This window comes from Rutilus rutilus (genome assembly GCF_951802725.1).
Source record: "Rutilus rutilus genome assembly, chromosome: 5".
Lineage (NCBI taxonomy): Eukaryota > Metazoa > Chordata > Actinopteri > Cypriniformes > Leuciscidae > Rutilus > Rutilus rutilus.
The window spans coordinates 11,425,182-11,450,499 of NC_140213.1; the positions used below are offsets into that span (position 1 = coordinate 11,425,182).

The window sequence follows — 25,318 nt, forward strand, 5'->3', positions numbered from 1 at the left end:
CTAGCATCTTGTTAAAAGCATGCTAGCAACATGCTAATCATGCTAGCATCATCCTACCAAAATCATCCCGCGCACAATTTGAAAATACTCCAACGGACACAGACAGGGTGAAAGACTGGATTTGTTCTCTCGATCAGGTAGGGTACAAGTGATTTCAAAACTTTTCATCCGGTTCTAATTTGATTTTTGGATGCTGTGAACATTTTTAGCTAAAAAGACTGCCACTCCAGTTTAGCATTTATTGTTGTTTATGCAGTTAAAAAGACAAAGTTGAAAATTCTGGCTACTATCTATATTTTAATAATTTCTTTATTTTTATTTTATTTATTGATCTGTCAGGGTTATCTAATATTTGTGGCTTGTGTTTTGAATATATGTTCCTCTGCACTTTAGGAATTTTGCACACATTTGCTCCTCATCTTGTGACTTGATTCTGATTTATTTCGTTTTGTATTTTTATTTATTAGAAAGGTATATTCTGTTCTAATTTAATTTAGTAAATTAATTGTTTATTTTTTTCGGTGCATCGATGTTGTGCTGTAGCCTACTTAGAGCCTGCTCGCACAGGTAATTTAGCCGATTTAATTTGATTTGCATCTGAAATGTAAATCCTGTCTGCAGTCTGGCCTTTCTGGAGTTATTTATGTTATTTCTTAGTTTTATTGATCCAAAATGTTTGTATACATTTTCTTCTATATCTTTGTGTGATTTTCTGTACATCGCGGCTTTGAAATGTTAAAGCCCTGCCCCCATACACATGATTCGACTATTAGTCGACTATAGGCAAGACTTGACGATTCTGATTCGACTATGAAAATCCACTAAAAACGAGTTAGTGTGTGTTCTGTGTGAGTGAGTGAGTGAGTGCATGTGCGAGTGTGAGTTAAAATCTATCTATCTATCTATCTATCTATCTATCTATCTATCTATCTATCTATCTATCTATCTATCTATCTATCTATCTATCTATCTATCACATTAAACCATTTCAGCTACTTTAAACTTCAAACTACTTTAAACTTTAAACTAATTTAAACTTCAAACACATAAAAAACTTCCTAAATTTAAAGCTCCCAGCTCCCAAGCAACTCCATAGCAACCAAACTTGAGTACCCTAGCAACCGTTTAGCAAGACCTATATCTCTGTATCAGAACATCGTATAGAGATGAGGTTTGGCTCTTTTGACTCATGATAGCAAACAGCACTTCCAACATGCTACACATGCTAGCAGTGAATAGCTACATGCTAATAGCGATTAGTTAAGAGCTAAATCATGCCAATATTGTGCTAAGAACTCTATAAAAACTCCATAGTAAGCATCTGTGACAACTACCAACCACCTAGTAACACCATATCAACCGCCCTGAATACCTTAGCAACCGCCTAGCAACACCATAGCAACCACCCAGAACACCCTAGCAACCAACCAAAATACCCTAGCAACCACCTAGCAACAGCATAGCAACCACCCTGAATACCTTAGCAACCGCCTAGCAACACCATAGCAACCACCCAGAACACCCTAGCAACCACCTAGCAACCGCCTAGCAACCACCCAGAATACCTTAGTGACTGCCTAGCAACACCATAGCAACCACCTAGAACACCCTAGCAACCGCCCAAAACATCCTAGCAACCACCCATAACACCCTCGCAACCGCCGAGCAACCGCCCAGAACTTGAGAAAGCCAACTTACTGATATTGTACTTAAACATATTATTATTCTTCTTCTTACTAAAAATGTATACTCTATCTCCTCCTAGAGCTTTAACTCCTAGACACTCAAACTGATCTGACCAGGTGTGCTCTTATCTTTTCAGACTGATCGGACTTACGGTTTTCCTAAAAATGACGATCAAAACTCGGGAAAATTCCCATTGACTTAACATGGGGCATTCTAAAAAAATTCAAATCCAAACCGACGTTTTCACACACACACAGACACAAAGGGCCTGACACCCCTGCGTCTCTCCCTCTCTCTCTCCCTCAGAGGATTTATATTATCGAGCAGCCAATAAGTAATGGCCTAAAATCTCCATAGCAACCACCCAGGACAACCTAGCAACCGCCTAGCAACCACCCAGAACACCCTAGCAACCACCTAAAATACCCTAGCAACCGCCTAGCAACCACCCAAAATATCCTAGCAACCGCCTAGCAACCACCCAGAACACCCTAGTAACCACCCAAAATACCCTAGCAACCACCCAAAACATCCTAGTAACCACTCATAACACCCTAGCAACTGCCTAGCAACCACCCAAAAGACCCTAGCAACCACCAAAAATATCCTAGCAACCGCCTAGCAACCACCCAGACCATCCTAGCAACCACCCAGAATACCTTAGCAACCGCCTAGCAACACCATAGCAACCACCCAGAACACCCTAGCAACCACCCAAAATACCCTAGCAACTGCCTAGCAACCACCCAAAAGACCCTAGCAACCACCGAAAATACCCTAGCAACTGCCTAGCAACCACCCAAAAGACCCTAGCAACCACCCAAAATATCCTAGCAACCGCCTAGCAACCACCCAGAACACCCTAGTAACCACCCAAAATACCCTAGCAACACCCTAGCAACCACCCAAAACATTCTAGTAACCACTTATAACACCCTTGCAACCGCCTAGCAACCACCCAGAACACCCTAGCAACCACCCAAAATACCCTAGCAACTGCCTAGCAACCACCCAAAAGACCCTAGCAACCACCGAAAATATCCTAGCAACCGCCTAGCAACCACCCAAAAGACCCTAGCAACCACCCAAAATATCCTAGCAACCGCCTAGCAACCACCAGAAAAATCCTAGCAACCGCCTAGCAACCACCCAGAATACCCTAGCAACCACCCAAAACATCCTAGTAACCACTCAGAACACCCTAGCAACCACCCAAAATACCCTAGCAACCGCCTAGCAACCACCCAAAAGACCCTAGCAAACACCTAAAATATCCTAGCAACCACCCAAAATATCCTAGCAACAGCCTAGCAACCACCCAAAATATCCTAGCAACCGCCTAGCAACCACCCAGAACACCCTAGCAACCACCCAAAAGACCCTGGCAACCACCCAAAATATCCTAGCAACCGCCTAGCAACCACCCAGAACACCCTAGCAACCACCTAAAATACCCTAGCAACCGCCTAGCAACCACCCAAAAGACCCTAGCAACCACCCAAAATATCCTAGCAACCGCCTAGCAACCACCCAGAACACCCTAGCAACCACCCAAAACATCCTAGTAACCACTCATAACACCCTAGCAACCGCCTAGCAACCACCCAAAAGACCCTAGCAACCACCCAAAATATCCTAGCAACCGCCTAGCAACCACCCAGAATACCCTAGCAACCACCTAGCAACCACCCAGAACACCCTAGCAACCGCCCAAAATACCCTAGCAACACCATAGCAACCACCCATAACATCCTAGCAACCGCCTAGCAAAAAAACGTTCTGCTCCAAACTTTCTCAAGCCAACTTAAAATTTGTCTCAACGAACTTTCGCATCTAGTTAAGTTGGCTTGAGAGAGCCAACTTACTGAAATCCTATTTATTACTAAAAAGACTAAAAATTTCTTACTCAAACTCCTCCTAGAGCTTTAACTCTACATACTCCAAACTTGGCTCAGACACTCAAACTGATCTGACTCGAGTTGCTATATCTTTTCAGACTGATCGGACTTACGGTTTTCCTAAAAATGACGATCAAAACTCGGAAAAAACCATTTGAATTAAAATTGCGGAATGCTCAGGTTTTTTAAACTCCCTAAACTAAATCAAACTGCCAAAAATTCAAATCTAAACTCCTTGAAACCCTAGACTAAATCAAACTGCCATTCTATCTAATATAAAAGCCATTGAGACTAATTTAAACTAATAAACTCATCTAACTATCTACTTCAAACTATTTTAAACTTCAAACTACTTTAAACTTCAAACTAAATTAAACTTTAAACTAATTTAATCTTTAAACGTCAAACTTATATAAACTTTAAGATAATTTAAACTTCAAACTACTGAATTTACTTCATTTTAACTTATAAACTCTAAACGCATATAAACTCTGAGTGTGTGTTATCGAGTTAGTGTGTGTGGGTGTGTGTGTGTGTGTGTGTGTAACCGCCTAGAACACCATAGCAACCACTGAGAACACCCTAGCACCTGCCTAGCAACCACCCAGAACACCCTAGCAACCACCCAGGACACCATAGCAACCACCCAGAACACCCTAGCAACCACCCAGAATACCATAGCAACCACTCAAAACACCCTAGCAACTGCCTAACAACCACCCAGAACACCCTAGCAACCACCCAAAATACCTTAGAACACCCTAGCAACACCATAGCAACCCCTCAGAACACCCTAGCAACCACCCAAAATACCTTAGAACACCCTAGCAACACCATAGCAAACACTCAGAACACCCTAGCAACTGCCTAACAACCACCCAGAACACCCTAGCAACCACACAAAATACCTTAGAACACCATAGCAACACCATAGCAACCACTCAGAACACCCTAGCAGCCACCCAAAATACCTTAGAAAACCCTAGTAACACCATAGCAAACACTCAGAACACCCTAGCAACTGCCTAACAACCACCCAGAACACCATAGCAACCAGCCAAAATACCTTAGAACACCCTAGCAACACCATAGCAACCACTCAGAACACCCTAGCAACCACCCAAAATACCTTAGAACACCCTAGCAACACCATAGCAACCACTCAGAACACCCTAGCAACCACCAAAAATACCTTAGGAACCACCGAGAACACCCTAGCAACCTTTGCGGTCCAAACTTTCTCAAGCCAACTTAAAGTTTGTCTCGACGAACTTTCGCATCCAGTTATTATTCTTCTTCTGACAATTAAATTTCTATATCAAACTTCTCCTAGAGCTTTAACTCTACATACTCCAAACTCGGCTCAGACACTCAGACTGTTCTGACTTAGTGTGCTATATCTTTTCAGACTGATCGGACTTACGGTTTTCCTACAAATGACGATCAAAACTCGGAAAAACTCCCATTGACTTATCGTGGAATGTTTTCAGATTCAAACTCACCAACCGACAAAAATTAAAATCTATATTAGCCAATGAGACTAATTTAAGCTAATAAACTCTAAACTCATACACTTAAACTAATTAACTTAAATTTAAATGTTTCACTTGAAATCCTATTCCTAACCCACTTACAGCCACTGAGTTAGAAGCACTGAAATGAAAATTAAGCAATTTAATGATCTGTGGAACGGGCAGGACTCGAAAAACTCCAGCCAATCATTTCCAAGACCACCTAGAATCATTGGACAGTAAGTGTGTCAATCAAACGGTCGTACCATACCCCCCTCCCCCATCCATGTCCATGTTCTTCGAATGGGTGGAGTCAAAGGAAAGAAGGTAGGACCATTTGAGATGTGTATTTTCAAAATCTGCCGGCCGTTTTGCAAATCACATACCCCACCTTTAATACCTAATTAACTAATAAACTCATGAATTCATAGACTTATGAACTCTTAAACTCATTTAAACTTATAAACTCTAAACTCGTACACTTATAAACTCATCAATTTATACACTTATAAACTCTAAACTCATAAACTCTGAGTGTGTGTGTGTCTGAGTATGTGTGTGAGCGAGGTAGTCTGAGTGTGTGTGTGTGTGTGTGTGTGTGTGTCTGTCTATCTAACTTATTTATCTATCTATCATAAACTTCAAACTACTTTAAACTACTTTAAACTTCAAACCACTTTAAACTTCTTTAGTTCAATGCTTCCAGCTCCCAAGCAACTCCACAGCAACCAAACTTGAGTACCCTAGCAACCGTTTTGCAAGACCTATATCTCTGTATCAGAACATCGTATAGAGATGAGGTTTGGATCTTTTGACTCACGCTAGCAAACAGCACTTCCAACATGCTACACATGCTAGCAGTGAATAGCTACATGCTAATAGCGATTAGTTAAGTGTTAAATCATGCCAAGATCATGCTAAGAACTCTATAAAAACTCCATAGTAACCATCTGTAACAACTACCAACCACCTAGTAACACCATATTAACCGCTCTGAATACCATAGCAACCACCCAGAACACCCTAGCAACCGCCTAGCAACCACCCAAAATATCCTTGCAACCGCCTAGCAACCACCCAAAACACCCTAGCAACCGCCTAGCAACCACCCAAAACACCCTAGCAACCACCCCAAATATCCTAGCAACCGCCTAGCAACCACCCAAAAGACCCTAGCAACCGCCTAGCAACACCATAGCAACCACCCATAACACCCTAGCAACCGCCTAGCAACCACCCAGAACACCCTAGCAACCACCCAAAACACCCTAGCAACCACCCAAAAGACCCTAGCAACCACCAAAAATATCATAGCAACCGCCTAGCAACCACCCAAAACATCCTAGCAACCACCCAGAACACCCTAGCAACTGCCTAGCAACCACCCAGAATACCTTAGCAACCGCCTAGCAAAAAACTTTCTGGTCCAAACTTTCTCAAGCCAACTTAAAGTTTGTCTCAACGAACTTTCGCAGCATAAGAGACATCTTTCAAAAACATTTTTAAAAATCTGAATTATTCCAAACTTTTGACATGAGTGTCTCTAAAGGACACACTATAGTAGCTATTTCTCCAATTTCAATAGTTAGGCTTTCTTGAAATACTCAATCATCACAAGGTTAAGTAAGAGGACAGAGAGTGAGGGAAGCATGAAAAGAAAAAGTTTTTTTTTTTTTTTTTTTGATTCTGAGATCTCGATAAAACCAACACAAAATAGGATAAGCATATACTCACAGCAATAAGATTATTTTATTCAAAATGACTGTACTGACCATACAGCTATGTGAATATTAATAGTCTGTAAGTTGAAGTCTGACCCCTCAAAAACCTTTCTGTCATGTTGGTTGAAGCAGAGGAGGAAGCAGGATCCATGTGCATGACTCAGACTCAGACTCAGACTAAGGTTACTTGCCAACCGTTCCGTATAATACGGAATCGTCCCGTATTTGACACATAAAAGTCTTGTTCCGTATTGAACTGATACGGAATGCACTTTGTTCCGTATTTTTGAGAATCAATTCAGTGCAAATCCATGACAGACACATAGCTTCTAATATAGCCTATGTCAGACTATGAACGAAGACATTTGTAGGCTATGATAAGAAAAAAAACCTGACGGTGCGGTAGATACTAATTTCTCCCCGTTTGTCTATGATCAGCGTATCGTTTTTGACATCTTGGAACATCATCACATAATGCCCTTTTAATTGGTCGTTTCAGTCATTGTGAGTCACATATCGTAGCAACGATGATGACAAGTGACAACAGCGGGAAATGTAAAAATGAGTTGTGTTATGTTTATTTTTCTTCAAATGCAGTCTAAGCCGATGAATTTTTAATGTTGTATTTGTTTAAGTTAAAAATAAAACGTATTATAAACTAAACAAATGATCATGATAGCCTTTATATTTCACATCTGTGGTTCAGTCTTGTATATTGATTAGGCCTCCTTTGCTATTCTATAAATATATAGGCCTAATAAGTTGTACTATAATATGCTATAATGTATGAAATATATTTATCTATATGTATCAATGCATATGCTTTTCTAATACTATAGCATTCCCTTAATATATTACAGCATGCAATATGTAATTATTTGTAATTTATTATGATTCTAAAATATAAAAACTAAATATATTAAGAAGTCTGAAATCTTCAAAATCAAAACACATCAACACTATACTATTGATATAGTTCAAGCTTTAGCACAGCTACTAAAGCTACTGTTGTTTTAGCTCTAGTTTTTGATATGTCACCTTGGAATTATTAAGGTTCTATCTGACATTTTTCTCAAAATTGAGTTATTCACAAATTCTTATTCTGTGATAACTTATTTACATTATGTGATGTTTTTTTTTTTCAAAAACTTTGAAGCTGAATATCTCAAAACTGCTCAGAATGCAGATAGAAACTTATAATTCCAAGGTGGCAATAAGAAAGTGTGTGTGTGTGTCTGTTTGATAATGTCGTTGCATTTATATGTGTATGAAATGATGCAGACAAAGAAAATGACATTTTACACATGCAAAGACTCACTCACTGCTCCTTGTTGCTATGGTTACTTGCAGTAGGTTGCCAAGTGAGGACGGTTCCGTCATCAGCAGCGAATCGGTGAAGGAGGTCTCGGGAAAGGGCTTGAGTGTGCAAAAAGCCACAACACAGCAGAAACTCACAAAGGAAGATATGAAAAAGAGTAATGGTGAGAAATGCCTCCACTGTTAGTTTGTTTTGCACTTGTGCTGTCAGGCCATCAGTTAAATTACTTTCTTTTTTTATGTCTTGATCTTGTGAAGAAAATACTCTCTTAAAAAACCCTATAGTGAGCTGCCTCCATAAATATTTGAAAGGAGGTGTGTTCTTGATTTGAAATGGCAGGACTCCAAAAGGTATGAATAATTAGGCTCCAAAAATACCTACTTTTGGTAGGTATTGTATCCACTGTGAAGAGTTCAATCCCACATTGCATTAAGCTCTTTGAATAGAATAAATCCATGATGGTAGGCAAAGTGAACAAATGTTGATAGATTATATATATATATGGTGGGGCAAAATATTCATCCACTTGAAAACAGCTTTATGTAAACTTAAACCTATTCTAGATGTTATGATTGAGATGACAGAGGCAGATCCAAGTGCAACAATTTATTAAATAAAAGGCTCAGTCAAAGATAAGATTCAGCATCAACAAATTCAGGGTTAAACAAAGGCGTGTCGAGAACCAGGCTGGAGATCAAGGGCGGGCTGCAGGCAAACGGAATCCAGAAACAGGCAGAGGGTCACTAGGCAGGCTGCAGACAATCAGAGAGATTCAGCAAGGAAAGAGTCAAGACACAGGTAGGCAAGGAAAACCAGGAACGCTCAGACATGCACACAACAGTGAAACAATACTTCGCAAAGGGATGCCAGGTTAACAAGCCAGATATAGGTTAACTAATCAGAGTTAAATCAGAACAGGTGATAGTCAATCAGCAGTCAACAATGCATACTAGGAAGCAAGTACGCGAGTCCATAAACATACAAAAGGGGGCGCTGAAACTTGAGTAAGGATAATCCAGAAGGGCTGGCTACCGTAACATAGCAACATCGGCAGGGCTAGATTCATTAGACTCGGCAGGGCTTGACTCAGACTCGGCAAGACTCACGTGGACAGCAGGCACAACAGCTCCGGCGCGGAGAGCGGATTCGAAGGATCTGGCGCGAGGCACAGTCTTTCTGGTTGATCGCACTGATATCAGCTGAGGGTCTATTATGCTGGATATCGTCATATGAAGTCTAGTGACTGATCGGGTGGCAGGGCTTACGTGAAGCGCAGGCTCAACAGGACCGGCGCGGAGAACGGATTCGAAGGATCCGGCGTGAGGCACGGTCCGGACAGTGCCGACGCGAAGAGCTGGCTGCACAGGCATGACGAAACATGAAGGCTTGACTGGTCTGATGCGATGCGCTTGTTTCTCCGCTTCCTCACCCTCCTGGACATCATCGAACATTGCTTGAAAGTGCTGCATGAATACCTCGAATGAGGGGAAGGCGGATCCATCCGTTTTCCAGACCGCGACGAGCCAATCCAATGCGCGGCCAGAGAGCAGCGAACAAACAAAGGCGATCTTATCGGCATCAGTAGGATAAAGCGAATGCTGCTGGGCGAAATAGAGCATCTGAAAACAAAGTCTTTGCATTTACCAGGATCTCCAGTGAACTTTTCAGGGAATGCGAGGTGAGGGCTCGTACTTTCGGTAGTCAGAGGCTTGGAAGCGTGTACTGGTGCAGGAGATGCTGACGCTGGAGATGAAGCCACAGCAGACTTTTGCAGAGATTCAACAGCCTTGAGCAGTTCCTCCGTTACTGAGGTCAGTCGAGACAGCTGGAGCTGATGCGTGGCGAGCAGGGAAGCTCGAGCGGGGACTGCAGCAGACAGTTGCTGGATCTTCGTTTGGGCGAAGTATTCTGTTATGATTGAGATGACAGAGGCAGATCCAAGTGCAACAATTTATTAAATAAAAGACTCAGTCAAAGATAAGATTCAGCATCAACAGATTCAGGGTTAAACAAAGGCGTGTCGAGAACCAGGCTGGAGATCAAGGGCGGGCTGCAGGCAAACGGAATCCAGAAACAGGCAGAGGGTCACTAGGCAGGCTGCAGACAATCAGAGAGATTCAGCAAAGCAAGAGTCAAGACACAGGTAGGCAAGGAAAACCAGGAACGCTCAGACATGCACACAACAGTGAAACAATATTTCGCAAAGGGACGCCAGGTTAACAAGCCAGATATAGGTTAACTAATCAGAGTTAAATCAGAACAGGTGATAGTCAATCAGCAGTCAACAATGCATACTAGGAAGCAAGTACGTGAGTCCATAAACATACAAAAGGGGGCGCTGAAACTTGAGTAAGGATAATCCAGAAGGGCTGGCTACCGTAACACTAGACTTTAAGTCATAAATTTAGTTTTTTATATTAAAATTTACCTTAAAACTTGAAGGTAGGCTATGTAATGGGCATACCAAAAGGGGCAGCAGGTGCCCGCCACTGCCTCCCAAGTTCAACAGCACCCCACTTATTTCCAAAGTAAATCTATGGTAAAAAATGTAAATGTAACATTCCCTAATTGAGAGCCTTTGAGGCTAATTCATTCTGCCCAGCCAGATTTTATGGTACCTTTGTGAACCTTCCATACCAATCACCCGCATCAGCAACATATGTATCAGTCTGCATCAGTTTAGCAATTAGTAAGTCAGATTGTGGATACATCTGTTCTTCTTTTATCATGGGCAGAGTGTTGTATGTAGTAGTCTACCAAATTAGTGAAAGTATAAATCCTTTAGTTTAAACTGTTATGTGAATAACCTGTTAATCTATCTGTTGTGTTTGTTCTGAGAATTGACATGACTTTCTTTTCCTCTCCTGAATACTTCAATAATGATTATAAACAAAACATTATATACTACATTAAGGTAATTCCAAGATAACATTTTACCTGTGTGAACAGTCTGTCAATCAATATTAGATCACCACCACACCACGCTTTGGTTGCCGAAACAGACAGACGAAGCTTGATTCCAAAATATAACAAAGCTTTAATGTACACAGGCATGTGAACAGGACACAACAGCATGTATAACATAGACACAAACAATACCCAACAAGTAACTGAACTGAACGGGGAGAATATATACACAGGGTAAACGAGGGAACTAATTAGACACAGGTGGATGAAGGTTAACTAATCAGTGACTAACAAGAACAGGTGCAGACAAGACAGAACATAATTGTTGACACACTGCATGTGTTCAGCGTACATGTGGTTAATCATAATTATATAGCTTAAGACAGTGGTTCTCAAACCTGTCCTGGCGTACCCCCAACACTGCACGTTTTCTTTGTCTCCCTAATAAAACACACCTGATTCAACTCATCAGCTCATTCACCCATGTTATAATGAGCTGATGAATTGAATCAGGTGTGTTTGATTAGGGCGACAAAGAAAACGTGCAGTGTTGGGGGTACGCCAGGACAGGTTTGAGAACCACTGGCTTAAGATATCGCTTTGACTCAGAATTTGCTCCACCTAAATTTATAGCCATGATCTGATTATATGCATCCTAAATATATATAATTATAATGTATTTTCACAATGTTTGCATAATAAAAAATTAATAAAAAAAAGCACCTTTATTGGAAATGATGCACAAGTTCCATTCACAAGTGATATTTACCTTTACACATCACATATTTTATCTTCGAGCTCTTTACTGGCATGATTACTTTCATATAAAATTTCGACCAGCAATTAAATGTACAAAATTATCAATGTTGTCCATTTGCCGCGGGGCCCCCTCAAGCACGGGGCACATTGCGGTCTCACTCATTGCACCGCCCTAAGGCCGGCCCTGGTTTGGGTGCAGTGTGAGGTTGTTGGGGTGTCTCCCTACATGGTAAATGGGGTTTTATAGGACCTTTTCCACAAATGACCATCCTCAGCTGGAAAAGAGTGATGGAGCTCATGAATATGAATGAGACCCTCTCTTCTGACATGATCCAGTCTGTCACTTTGGCTACCAGCATCACTGGGGAGCAACAGGGTCACATGCACATTTTTGCAGACACATGCATCCCCAAAGACATACAGACTTACACAGATAAAGGCACACCCTTTGATGCCTAATTTAACTATTTTATAACATTTTGCTTGGCATAAAACACATATATATTCAACTGAATTTGAAGACTGGCCTGGATCACATTGACTTATCAATATACAACCCTCAAATCGACATGCACACATAAATAAATACGTCCCTCACAATAACAGCATAAAGTGATATATGTTCAAGTTCCCTTTCAGTCGGTCACGTTGAACGTCATGTCGGAACATACCGTCGAATTGGGATCTAATCTGAGAGCCCAATCATCTTCGAGTGTAACTAAATGAGCCAATGCACATTGGCAGAGATTTGCATCACAAACCATGCCCCGTGAAACGGGTATATATGGAGGCTTGCAAATCCAGCCCATTCATATTTTTGCTTCCGAGCCAAGTGTTTCTCCTCAGCTCTAATCATCATTTGAAGTGTCTATGAGTCTGGGAAGCTCTTTGTTGGTGTTGATGTGACAGCGTTGCAGTGATGGTAACTTGAAAGAGTGCAAATTTGCCATCTGGGGCAGAGCCTGACAGCTCGTCTCACCAACAAGCGAGCTCAGTCAGTGCTGAATTGCCTGAACTCACTGAGAGGCAGAACAGCGGTTTCACTGAAATTATTTTAGAGGCTCCTGGGGCATGTGACATCCGCAGCTGCAGTAACGCCACTCAGATTGCTTCATATGGTCATGTACAACACGCATGCAGCCTCAGGCATTTGGACGGGGCCCCGACTGTAGTGGCACATCAACTGCCTCAAGTTGTTAGCAGTACGTCTTGCATTGGGCCGCTTCAAACAGCTGCTACTAGACAAACACGGACTGGTCCGAACGAACAACACTATGCTACGCTCCCGTCACATGATGCATTTCGCCCGGCATCTCCTCCTCTGGAACCAGAAGCATCTGAGGTCGCTTCATGCCATTTATATTCCGGGCCAGCTCAAACGTGCAACCGTTGAGCTCTGATGACAACCAGTGTTCCCAGGAGAGTGGCGGCTCAATCCATACGCTTTGGGGCTGCTCAGGTAGACCTGTTTGCTTCTCTGGACATGTCCCACTGCCAGTTGTTTTACTCCCTGACAGAGGGGACCCTCGGCACATGTATGCATTTCCCCAAGTGAGCCTTCTAACACAGACCCTGTTCAAAGTTGGGGAGGATGAGGAGCAGGTCCTGCTAGTTGCCCATTATTCGCCCAGCTGGACCTGGTTCCCAAAACTCATGATCCTTGCGACAGTCCCTCCCTGGCGCATTACTCTGAGGAAGGACCTGCACCTTATGGCACCAGCATTCGGACCTCTGGAACCTCCACGTGTCATCTCTGGACGGGACGCGGAGGACTTAGGTGACCTACCCCCTACGGTAGTAGACACCATCACTTCAGCATGAGCGCCCTCTACGAGGCACACTTATGCTCTGAAGTGGAACCTGTTCGTCGAGTGGTGCTCTTCTCACTCAGAAGACCCTCGGAGATGCCGGGTCAGAGCCTTCCTACAACAAGGGCTGGAGCAAAGGCTGTCTTCCTCCACCCTGAAAGCATGTGTTGCAGCTATTGCCACACATCATGATACAATAGATGGTAAGTCCCTGGGTAAGCACATACTGATCACCAGGTTCCTAAGAGGCGCGAAAAGTCTAAATCCTCCTCGTCCTCACCTTGTGCCCTCTTGGGACCTCTCGCTGGTCTTAACGGCCCTGCAGAAAGCCCTGTTTGAGCCGCTGCAGTCAGTAGAGCTTAACCCCCTGGGGTCAGCGGTATCGCCGGCGATACCAGCTTGCTTTTTTTCTTATCAGTGCAAAAGAGACTCAAAATACTCTGTTGATTTTGATCTTACATACAAGTGTATATACTGTTAAGTGTCTATTTTTTTTGTATACTCACAATAAAAACAAAGTGTTGTGCTTTTTGCCAAATAAAGAAAAATAAACATGATGCGAGTTCTGCCTTCTCTCTGTCAGTGAAGTCCATTCTGAAAGGCGTCCGAAAATGAACTGTAACTCAGCGAATACTTGTCACACAGGAACGAGTGATATGTCTGTATAAAGCTTGAATTCTCTTTTTTTAAATTAAGGCGAGACACGGCAGGCAAAAACATCAGGTTTTTTTACCTGGTCAATTTTGAGATTTTTGGATATTTGTCTTTAATAACATGTCTTCTTTCAGACTTGTGGTGAAAAAAGTCCGAAATACACATTTAGGTCTTTATTTTATTACACTTTGTCTGTTTGTGTCTGTAGATTTCTCATAAATTCAACAAAAGTTTGCGTTTTTAATCAACATGCTGCTCCGCGATCTCTGCTGGCACCCTGTCATCACATGCACCGTTAGGAAGCTCTCTCTCTTCTGTACAATCCTGTCGGATCCAAATATGGTCATTTCCTTTTTATCAGCAACCAATGGTGAAAGTAAAAGGGCTGAATGTGCAATCTCATTGGCTGATGATAAATCTTTAAAGCCGTTTTCTCAAAATGACTTTTCTCTCATACTCCAAGTCCGAAATCTCCACTTCAGTAGCACCTATATACACCAAACTTTCCAGTCTTGTACCTAGTTATATTATGAAGACATTTACAGAGGGATTTGTAAATATATTATTCCTAGCCTGATTTATATAACATTTTATTCCAAAAAACATGGCGAAAATATTTTTTTTAAGGCTATTGACAGTATTTTCTGATTTACAGGATAACAAAAGTAGATATCCATAAATCCCTCTGTAATTTTTTTCCCATCTAATATGTGAACACAATGAAAAAATATTTTTTAACCTGGCTTTATCCAATACTCAGATTTCCTTTTTCTAAATATATGCAAATTAGTGCATATTTAATTAGATATTGCCTAATTTGCATATTTAAACATTAAATTACAGGAAACTTGTAATAATCTTAATGTAAGTAATCAACTGGGAAAGTTTCATGGTGATATCTGCTAGTTAACATTTTTACCCTATTCACCTGTAGTGTCTCGCCTTAAGTAATTTATATAAAAAACAAATAATCTGTTTATTTAATCTGTATGAAAAGAGAGAGATGTCAGTCGTTCTCAGTTCAGCTCATTATAGCTCATTAAGTGCTAATGTGAACACGCCCATGGAGAGCGCGCACTTGCAAATGATCTGAGGCAATCCATGCAAATGTGTCAACGCCCACATCAGCTGGATAAAACACATCAAGTTTAATCAGACTCGTGCGCTTTACGTCATCTTGCTTCGCTGTGAGGAATAATCCTGGGAAATTCACCTCAGAAGTGCTGGTTTAGTTTCACTTTGAGGAGCAACTGATCCAGCTGAGGATTGTGAATAGTAAGTTCTTTATTCTTAAGTGCTTTGTTCTAATCGCGATATGCAATAGTGTCTGTAAACCACAAAAAGACTGTTTAAATATGAATCGCGTGTCTGTGTGTGAATGAATGAACGGCACAGCTGTAGTAAACAACAGCGCGCATCTGTGCCATTCATTCATACTTGCACTTGCATTAGAAAACATGTTATTTTTACACGAACACATCTACTAGTTTAGCTTTTACCAAACTATATTGCTATACTGAGATGAGTAAAAATCGACTGAAATCTGTTGAAATAAAATGTATTTGTATAATCAACGTATTAAACTGCAAATTAAAATTTATATGGTAATATATCATAAAAACGATATGTTACAGACGAAATATGAATGTTTAGACAAGATTTCGTTGATTAGTTTTGGATAGATTATAAAGTTTTTAACTGTAAAAAAGACTACTGTCACATCAAATAAGCTTTTGTTCGCCAATTTCTGTTCATATGTTAAATATATAGTATGTGATGTTTTGTCCAAAATAAAGTAGGTATATTGAATTATCAACTAAGATGTTATTATTGTGTTTGTTCCAAGATTCAAACTAATGAATCCTTAACCCTCTGGGGTCTGAGGTGTTTTCTGGCCCTGGAGGTGTTCTGACATGCTCTGACATTTGTGCTTATTTCTGTTACTTGTGACATTTTCATGGCTAAAGTCTGATTACACTGTATTTAGCACAAACTCTGCTACAATAATATATCAGCAGCATGTATGTAAAAGTTTGTAGTTTTGAGATAATGACATTTATGCATGGTTTGTGAAAATACAAAAAAAAAAATTGTCACTGAAATAAGGGCATGAAACCCATACTGATTATTTCTTCACAAGACTTTTGAAAATTGTATCACGTAGCCTAGAATATTTGCTTCAAAACTATGTGAAAATCATCCTGACTGCTCATTCAGATAAGATTTTTTAGTTTTTAGCAATTTTTAGTTTTTTCAATAACCATGCATAAACATTATTCTCTCAAAAATACAAACATGTACATACATGTTGCTCGCATATTATGGTAGCCCTGTTTGTGCTAAATAGAGTGTAATTACACCTTTGCCGTTAATATGTTTTAAAGCAACTGAAAAAAGCACAAATGTCAGGGCATGTCAAAACATCTCAAGGACCCCAAAAACACCTTAGACCCCAGAGGGTTACAATTCTATCTTTTAAGACAGTGTTCCTGATTGCGCTAGCTTCAGTCAATGGGACCTGCAGGCATTTTCGGTTGAAGAATTGTGCCTGGAATTCGGGCCTGCATCATTTCGTAATCCTGAGACCCTGGCCCGGATATGTGCCCAAGGTTCCCACCAAGCCTTTCAGGGACCAGGTGGTGCAACTCTGCCCTTGGAGGAGGCAGACCCAGCCCTTGCTTTGCTCCAAATGCTGAGCTTCAGGTCCTCAGACTAGCTTTTTGTCTGTTACAGAGGCCAGCGGAAGGGAAAGGCTGTCTCCAAGTAGAGGTTGGCTCACTGGATAGTGGATGACATCGTCTTGGACTATCAGTCTCAAGGTGACCCGTGTACTTTCATGTCTTGATTCTCCCTCGACACAGACCGTTCCTACGCTTTGCTTTCGATGGTCAGACATACCAGTACAAGGTCCTCCCCTTCGGGCTGTTCCTGTCACCTCGTGTCTTCATGAATGATGTGGAGGTGGCCCTTCACCCCCAGAGGGAGCACGGCGTTCACATTCTCAATCACCTCGACGACTGGCTCAAACTGGCCCACTTGTGAGACCAGTTGTGCGAACACAGGGACATGGTGCTCAGACACCTCAGCCATCTGGGGCTTCTAGTCAACTGGGAAAAGAGCAAACTCTCCCGCGTGCACAGATAATCACTTTTCTAGGTATGGTGTTGGACTCGGTCAACCTGACAGCTTGTCTCACCAATGAGTGAGCTCAGTCGGTGCTGAATTGCCTGAACTCACTGAGAAGCTCTCTAGCTTCAGTCAAGAGGGCAGGGGGCCTGCAGGCATTTTCGGTCGATGAATCGTGCCTGGAATTCGGGACAGCATCATCTCACGTAATCCTGAGAACCCGGCCCTGATATGTGCCCAAGGTTCCCACCATGCCTTTCAGGCACCAGATGGTGAACCTGCAAGCGCTGTCCTTGGAGGAGGCAGACCCAGTCCTTGCTTTGCTCTGTCCCGACCACGCTTTGCACCTGTACGTGGACCGAACACTGAGCTTCAGGACCTCAGATCAGCTCTTTGCCTTCTATGGAGGCCAGCAGAAGGGAAAGGCTGTTTCCAAGCAGAGTTTGGCTCACTTGGATAGTGGATGCCATCGTCTTGGCTTATTAGTCCCAAGGCAACCTGTGCCCCTAGGGGTGAGAGCCCACTCGACCATGAGTGTTGCTTCCTCCTGGGCGCTGGCGCATGGCACCTCGCTGACAGATATCTGTAGAGCTGTGGGCTGGGTGAAACCTGACACATTTGCGAGATTCTCCATATAGGGCCAGTGTCCTCCCATGTACTCGCTACCAGTAGCCGGTCATGAGGAGGGCCACCGCCATTCCCCTCTTAATGACCTGGCTCATTCTGAGTGTGCTCATTCTACTCCACAGGAGAGTTCCCCTGCTTAGCGAACCTTGCTGGAGTTCCTCCAACACCCCCTGCAGTCAGATGTGGCTGAGACGTCCGGCGCCAAGCCTATCACTGGTAAGTATGCCCACTGGTTGACCCCTGTGTTAGGCTAGGTGCCCATATGTTGTGATTCCCCTATGAGTGATCTCATATGTGGATTCCCCCACGGTACGGCTTCCCTATCGGCGAGCCCGTGTCTTTTCCTTGTCAGAGTCTGCTCTGCCATCTCTGTCCGGTATTGTCTCCCCCCTAACTGGGCTGGAGCTACCCCAGCGACTTCCATATGTTGCACTGCCCCCTTGGCCAGTCCATAGCTGTGTGTGGGCTGCATCCTTCGAAGGCCGCAGACTTCAAGGATCCAACCTATGCGTCCTTCGAAGGACGCATCATGTAGCCTTCGTAGGATTTCCTAATTGCGCAACAGGTGTTCCCGATTACCGCTCCTAGCGCCAAGCAACGGTGCGAAAGGACAGCTGCCATCCTGATAATTCATTTGATATGGAGTAAACAGCTATGGAGCCAGAATTGGCTATTGTCATTTTGATGTTTTATATTTTACTGGAGGACATGGTGAGGATGTTTCAGCCCCGGCGCTGCCGGGTCATGTATTTTCGGCTTAGCCAAGACCATGGGCAGATAAATTAAGCTGCTTCAGAGGCTGCGTCCTGAATTGGCGGATTACATTTTAAACTGTTCAAGTATTGGGTCTTAACTTACGTAAATAATGTAATGATATATGAAAATAAAATAAAACTTACATAGGCCTATATATATATTTTTTTTTTCCAAAGGTTCAAATGTTCACTTATATCTTACCTTGATGTGATTTTGTAGGCTAGTGTATTCTTTTTATTATGTACACAAATGGATCATGGTGAACATACTGGTTTTCAACTCTGTTTGAATATAAATCCGAATATTGAATATTAATCCCGCTCGTCATCGGCAGCTGTCACAGTTGCCAGGCGACAATAATAATTCCTCCGTAGGCTAGACCGGACCAAGCGCTTCAGATGCGCCCTGGCTTTCAGCTGTAGTTTTTCCCCAATGCGGTATTAGAAGTTATTAAAAGTACTTTTTTCAGAAATATACTCTTTCTGAAAATAAAAGCTCAGTGACATGGCAGCCATCGATTGAGTCAGCCCTGCAAACCTATTGGTAGACAACTTCGTGGATAGTGGAAATATGCACTCAAACAAACTGGAGACCATCCCAGATGATGTCCCACCAGCAGAGAGGCCTTACCAGGGTCTCTATTGTGGAGCCCATCCCGGTCCAGCAGCACCACCAGGGTCTCAGCTCAATAAACGTCTACATCATTTTTTTCTTATTTTATGTACTGTAAATTTAAATGTTTATGTTGATTTTGATATGCTTAATGTATGTTGGAAATAGTTGGAAAAAGTACTTTTACGTAGCCAATAGAACAAATGATTTTCATTTAACAATTTTATCGAAAAAAAAAAAGGTATACAAATAATTTGTTTCATGTAGAAATTATGACCGTCATTACAAAAATAAACAATGTCCAGAACAATTCATTCTCTTTTATTTACACATTTAAAGTTGCTTAAAAATAAATAATGTACAGAATTTTTCTTTCTTTTTAAAAAAATAAGTGAAAAAAAGTTAAACAAGAATATATATAAAAAAAAATATATTGTTCAATCACTCTCTCAAGAAGAGAAAACAGCCTGTCCATCCTCTCCCTACTCTCCTGTGCTCTCCTCGCCTCTGCCTCCCTCTGTAGTTGCATGTCTTCGCTGTCTCGCCGCGTTCGTGCTGCTGCTGGTGTTGCTGGTGCTGGTGCTCCTGCTGGTGGTGCTAGTGCTGGTGCTGGTGGTGCTGCCCCTGGCTCCTCCTCACCGTGGGCACCCACTGCTGAACTCGGCCCTAGTGTGTCCTCAGGGATTGAGGCAATGAGGACAGGGGGGTTGGTGCAATGCCTCTGTCCCAACACCTCAGGGCCAAGTTTCAGCAGTGGGTTTCCCACTCACACCCTCACATGTCCCAGGATACTTGCAATCCTAAGGCAGAGCAAATTAACTATGGCTTGTTAACAACAACAGCAGAATACATTTCAGCAAAGACGTGTGTATAAACTTTCATACTTTGTATTTTTTTTTTTTTTTTTTTTGCCTGTATGGGAGTTACCCTCCCCAGCAGACCCATTTTCTCCATAATTGCTCTACAAAAGCAGTAAAAGGTACTTATGAAAAATATTAACACAGGGGTGCAATCTTAACATTAGTGCATTGTTAACACTGCAAAATATGACACATCAGGACATGCATACAAAATACTTAAGAAATCATATTTCTGGATTCTCAAATTTGGTTAAAACCTTTGTAGACATAGCTTGCATGACAGCACTACAAAAACACATAAAAGTGAAACCCCATTGCCGTATCTACTGCTTTTCTTATTGTTGTGGGCTTTATAGGGTGAGTGATATTTCTTATAATACACAAGTGAGACAGACTAGTGCAAATATTACAAATAGGTTGTTGTCTTGCCTCCATTTTTCGCCCCCGTAAAGAAATGGTCATTTTCAGACCGCAATTTGATAAATTGAGCTGTCTGCTCCTTGCTCCCTGAAACAATTATTAAACTAATATTAGCACAAGTTTTGCCTCAAACCACCTGACAAATGAAGCCATGCAATGGTGACGAAGGAGTTAAGATGAAGTTTATAAGAAAGAAAAAAATGTGGCTATTAACTGTGGTTTCGCTAGCTATTTGAGTGAATGAAAACATAATACTTACAATTAAATGTAAATTTTCCCTCTACCACCGAACTCTCGGCCGCAATTTTTTTTAAATAAAAATGCTGTCGTCACCGGCGCGCAATGACTTGGTGGGGTATGGATAGGCCGCTAAGGATAGGTGGCTTCCGTCGCCACAATTGCTGTACCACCGTTGAGCGGCCAGGTCATCGGCTCCTCAGTGAAAACGTGAGTGGGCTAGATTTGTGGGCTTTCTTACAAACCCGCTTTGTGAAGCATGGTTCACGTTGCAATTTAGTTACAATTGATTTATTTTATTCTTATTTATTTAATTCTTTATTTGACATCTTACGTTCTGTTGGCACATGCTGCATATGACCTTTGTCAGATGGAACTTTAGTCTGGGGAGAGATGAAGAATTTGCTGAAGAATTCAGGACATTTTTATTTATTTATTTTTTGTGTTCCGAAAAAGCAGATAATATGCCTTTAGAACAACATCAAGGTGAGTAGTTATCCTATTTCACACAGTTCCACACAGTTCAAATAAGTTGCTGTTTACGGTATCACATGGCATACTGTAAAATGCTGTTTTTGATGACATCTCTCCTCAATCTAATGTTACACAGTCCTTGACTGTTTCCTCTCCCTTCAACTTTGAACTCTGTGAGCTGTTCACAAATTGCAAGTCTCTGGAAGTTTAAAAAGGAGTTTAATGATTTAAAAACGATTATATTGCTTCCGCTAAAGAAAATAGTCCATTCCGTCTCTACGGTTATATCCTGCGTCCATAGCAACGCTCTGGTTTTCATGGCAACGGTGTGTTATACTTAGCAGTGTTATACTTATTCTACATTGGAATTCTTTTTTTTGTGTGTGTGTATTGTACTAAGGATACACAACTGAAAATATGCTGACTTGTTTGAAAAAAGTGCACTTTTGATGATCTGTTGTGATATTAGTAGGCCTACTAAGAGTTTTGAACATGTACCAATTGCTTGTGGAAATTGTGGCAATGCAATTTAAAATAATCTGTAAACTGTAGTTTAGTGTAGTTTCGAACACAAATCGAAATCTTTCTCAAAGTTTAAAGCAAATGGTCTCTAAAAATGAAAATTCTGTCATAATTGACCTATATCCACTACATTTATGGTGTTTTTATCAGATGTGGCCACTGTGAACTGTGATATGTAAAAGAGCTGCATGAAGAGTCATTACATTCTACTTAATATTATTGTTCTATAAAGTATAAATAATATCAGTAAATGATGATAGAATTAAAAATTTTGTATGGTGAACTATTATTTTAAAAGAAAATGGGCTGTAAGATCCATTCCACAGATACTTCTTATTCCACTCACATTGAGTGTAATTCTTTATAGTTTGGACAAAATGCTAAATTTGCTTATCCTTCAGTATTTTCTTTCCCCCTTCCATATGAATAGCCTATATTTGTATATTAAATATATATTCTTATAATTTATATTCTCTCAGAAGTGGACATCTATAAGCTAATTTGTCTTGATAAATGGACCCAGTTAATTAAAATCAAAAGTTACGCTTAAATCTTAGGTTTAGGCTTTAAAATGTTTCCCATTTTAAATAGGAAATGAGAGCAAAGGGAAATAATTTATCTTCTGCAAGTGATAATGTTAGCCAGGGCTGCTGTCACATAACCAGGAAGCGGATTTATCTATATTCTGCTTGTATAATCTGATGTAGCTTTTTCCAAGCTCTTTGCTGCCATGAAAATCGAAAGTTTTTGTTTTTGGCAGATCAGTATGATAGTTCTTCAGGATCACTTCAGCTCATTTCCATAAAACCAATGGCAGCTCCACCCACCTACTCGCACCCCGCATCCTCCGACCGCAGTCAGGACTCTGCCATATTAAATGGAGAGGTAAGACTTGATTTTATTAGAGACAGTCTCAGACGGCAACCACTGACAGACCACAGTCTTTTGACTGACCTTCTGATGCATTTTACACACAAATATTACACACACTGTGGATATGAAATTTCCAGAATTGCAAATTGGATGACTGTTACACAATTTCTGCAAGACAGAGCGCACAGGTTTACAGACCGGCAGGAAACAGCCTCTGCAAGACTATAACTATACAAAGACTTTATTTAACATATAGGCATAGGCTAGTCAACACAAATCTATTCCGATTATATCTCAATGGACACTCTCGATTGCTTATTTTATCAAATTTGGGTTTCAAAGAAACCTGACACAGATTTCTTTTAGACTATCACTTTACCTATGGGAAATCAATTTGAGACACAATTTTAATGGATGTTTTTTTTTTAGCCAGTCCACCTTCTCTCTTTCTCTCTATGTGTATACAGGTGAATTTGGCTCTGAAGCAGAAGTCAGACATTGAGCACTACAGGAATAAGCTAAGACTGAAGGCTAAGAGGAAGGGATATTATGACTTCCCTTCAGCTGAGGGGAAAGGCAGCACTAAAGACCTGAGTCAGCAACACAGGTACAGCCACGACAGGCCTCCACACCCTCACAGCAGAGCTCTGGAACAGGAGGACGACAGAGGCTCCACGTTTGTGAAGTATCGCAGGAGGTGAGTGATTTTGCTTGAATGGGAGCTTGTATTTTTAAACAAGATAAGGTTGTTTGTGTACTTTAATAGTTACCGTATGACTCTGTCTCTCAGATTTGTTGATCTACACAAATTATATCTCTATTAATTGTATTAATTGTGTACTTTATACTTAAAGGTGCTGTATGTAGGATCCAGCGGCCTCTAGCGGTGATGTTTCAGATTGCAACAACAGCGCTCGTGCTCGTGAAAAGCAATAAAGTTACAACTGTAGTCTTTCACATCAGATAACGTTAGCAAATGGTCGGCGTTAGCTGGCGAACTAATGATGTCTAACTTGAGCCAACTAAATCACAAAATCACAATATATTTTACATGCTTTGAAGTATTGTTAGCTTACCTGTCCAAAAGGATGAAAGCCAACTCAGGGTCTGTTTTTATACCTAAAACAAAGCGGAGGTCTCTCCATAATTCAAACGCTCTGCCAATGTTGATCCGTGTTTTCGTCCTGGGTCGATCCGATTGACGTTTGGCCTGACGAGCTTCAGCAGATAATTTTTTTTGTTTGTTTTTTAAAAAAAAAATTGGAGTTTGTGTTGGAGTCTGTGTTGTGCTGGAGGCAGGTCGTTTTTTGGTGTTATCAGACTCCATGTCGTTAGCTGCAGTGCCGTCGCAATAGACTGTATATAAAACGGAGAGGCTCGGGAGCGCGCATGCACGTCACATCCGGTGGATTTCGCAGAAAATCCGACCCGGAGACTTCACATAAAAATAGGAATACTGGCCTTCAGAGGTAATAGCAAAACGCGAAAAGTGGATCATTGTAATTTGTGATTACAACCCCTTCACAGACGGGCAATAAAAAAAGGATTCATTTTATAAAAAAAGTTACATACAGCACCTTTAATCCTGGCTTAATCTAAGTCTGTGAAACTAGGCCTGTATTTTTTAACTCTTAGCACAGTTTTGAAAAGTTCTCTTTGCAATAATGTCAAATTAAAAAGTTTTAATTTTAAATAATTATGTTTTAATGATCTTTTGCATGATTTATGTCTGACAAACAACAACTGTAACTGAGGGAGGTAATCAACGAAGATGAAGGCTAAATAACAGCTTGTCTACACGCAACACGAACAACAACCGACAACTGAAGGGTGAAACAGACGGTGCATCGCATACTATCCGTCTTAAATAGTATTCGAAAATAGAATTAGTATGTCTCAAATCATAGTATGTTGAAATGAGTATTCCAAAGATAACCGGATGGTCTACTATTTCTGGTCAGAATCCGAAGTGCAGATCGTTGCACACTCTAACAGCCAATATTGCCCACAACCCATTGCACGTTGGATGAGGATTCGATTAGAACTACAAACACGAGTAAAAAGTGTTTAAAAACTACAGACATGGAGAATGTGCGGTGATGTAGAGAGGTTTAGATAAAGGGGTTTGAGTGATTAATTATCAGTATCTTACATGACCAAAATTTTATTATTAAATGTTGTCCACATTATATTTCATATGCAGCAGCATTGTAAACTTTTGTAAAGATACGTTTAGCCATTAACTTTTAAATGAATCATTATATTCAAATTGCAAACACATGAGGAGAGTCTCCGCATGAAAGACCCACGACTGACAGATCAACGTGCTACAACATTTCTCTCCGAAATGGTAGGAAATTAGATTAGATTGAATGGAGGATTTTAACTGTGACAAGCTGATTGACAGGGCAGTTTATGGTGACAGGATGCACGTAACTAAGCGACAGAGCTGTCGATGACGAAGTAGTATGTCCCAAAGCTTGCCTACACTTTTGCTACACACTCAAAAGTATGTACTTTTTCTTCACACACACACACACACACACACA

At 41.2% G+C, this 25,318-nt stretch overlaps 1 protein-coding gene across 4 annotated transcripts in view; it reads left to right on the forward strand.

Annotated features, from left to right (window-relative positions):
• Positions 1-25,318, forward strand: part of kiaa1549lb (KIAA1549-like b) — a 196,258-nt gene that overhangs the window by 103,165 nt on the left and 67,775 nt on the right. For all 4 annotated transcript variants that reach the window (XM_084409249.1, XM_084409246.1, XM_084409247.1 and 1 more), the window contains 3 exons: positions 8,167-8,297; positions 22,657-22,781; positions 23,237-23,466. In XM_084409249.1, coding sequence (XP_084265375.1) covers positions 8,167-8,297; positions 22,657-22,781; positions 23,237-23,466 — 486 coding nt within the window. The remainder of the gene's footprint in view (positions 1-8,166; positions 8,298-22,656; positions 22,782-23,236; positions 23,467-25,318) is intronic.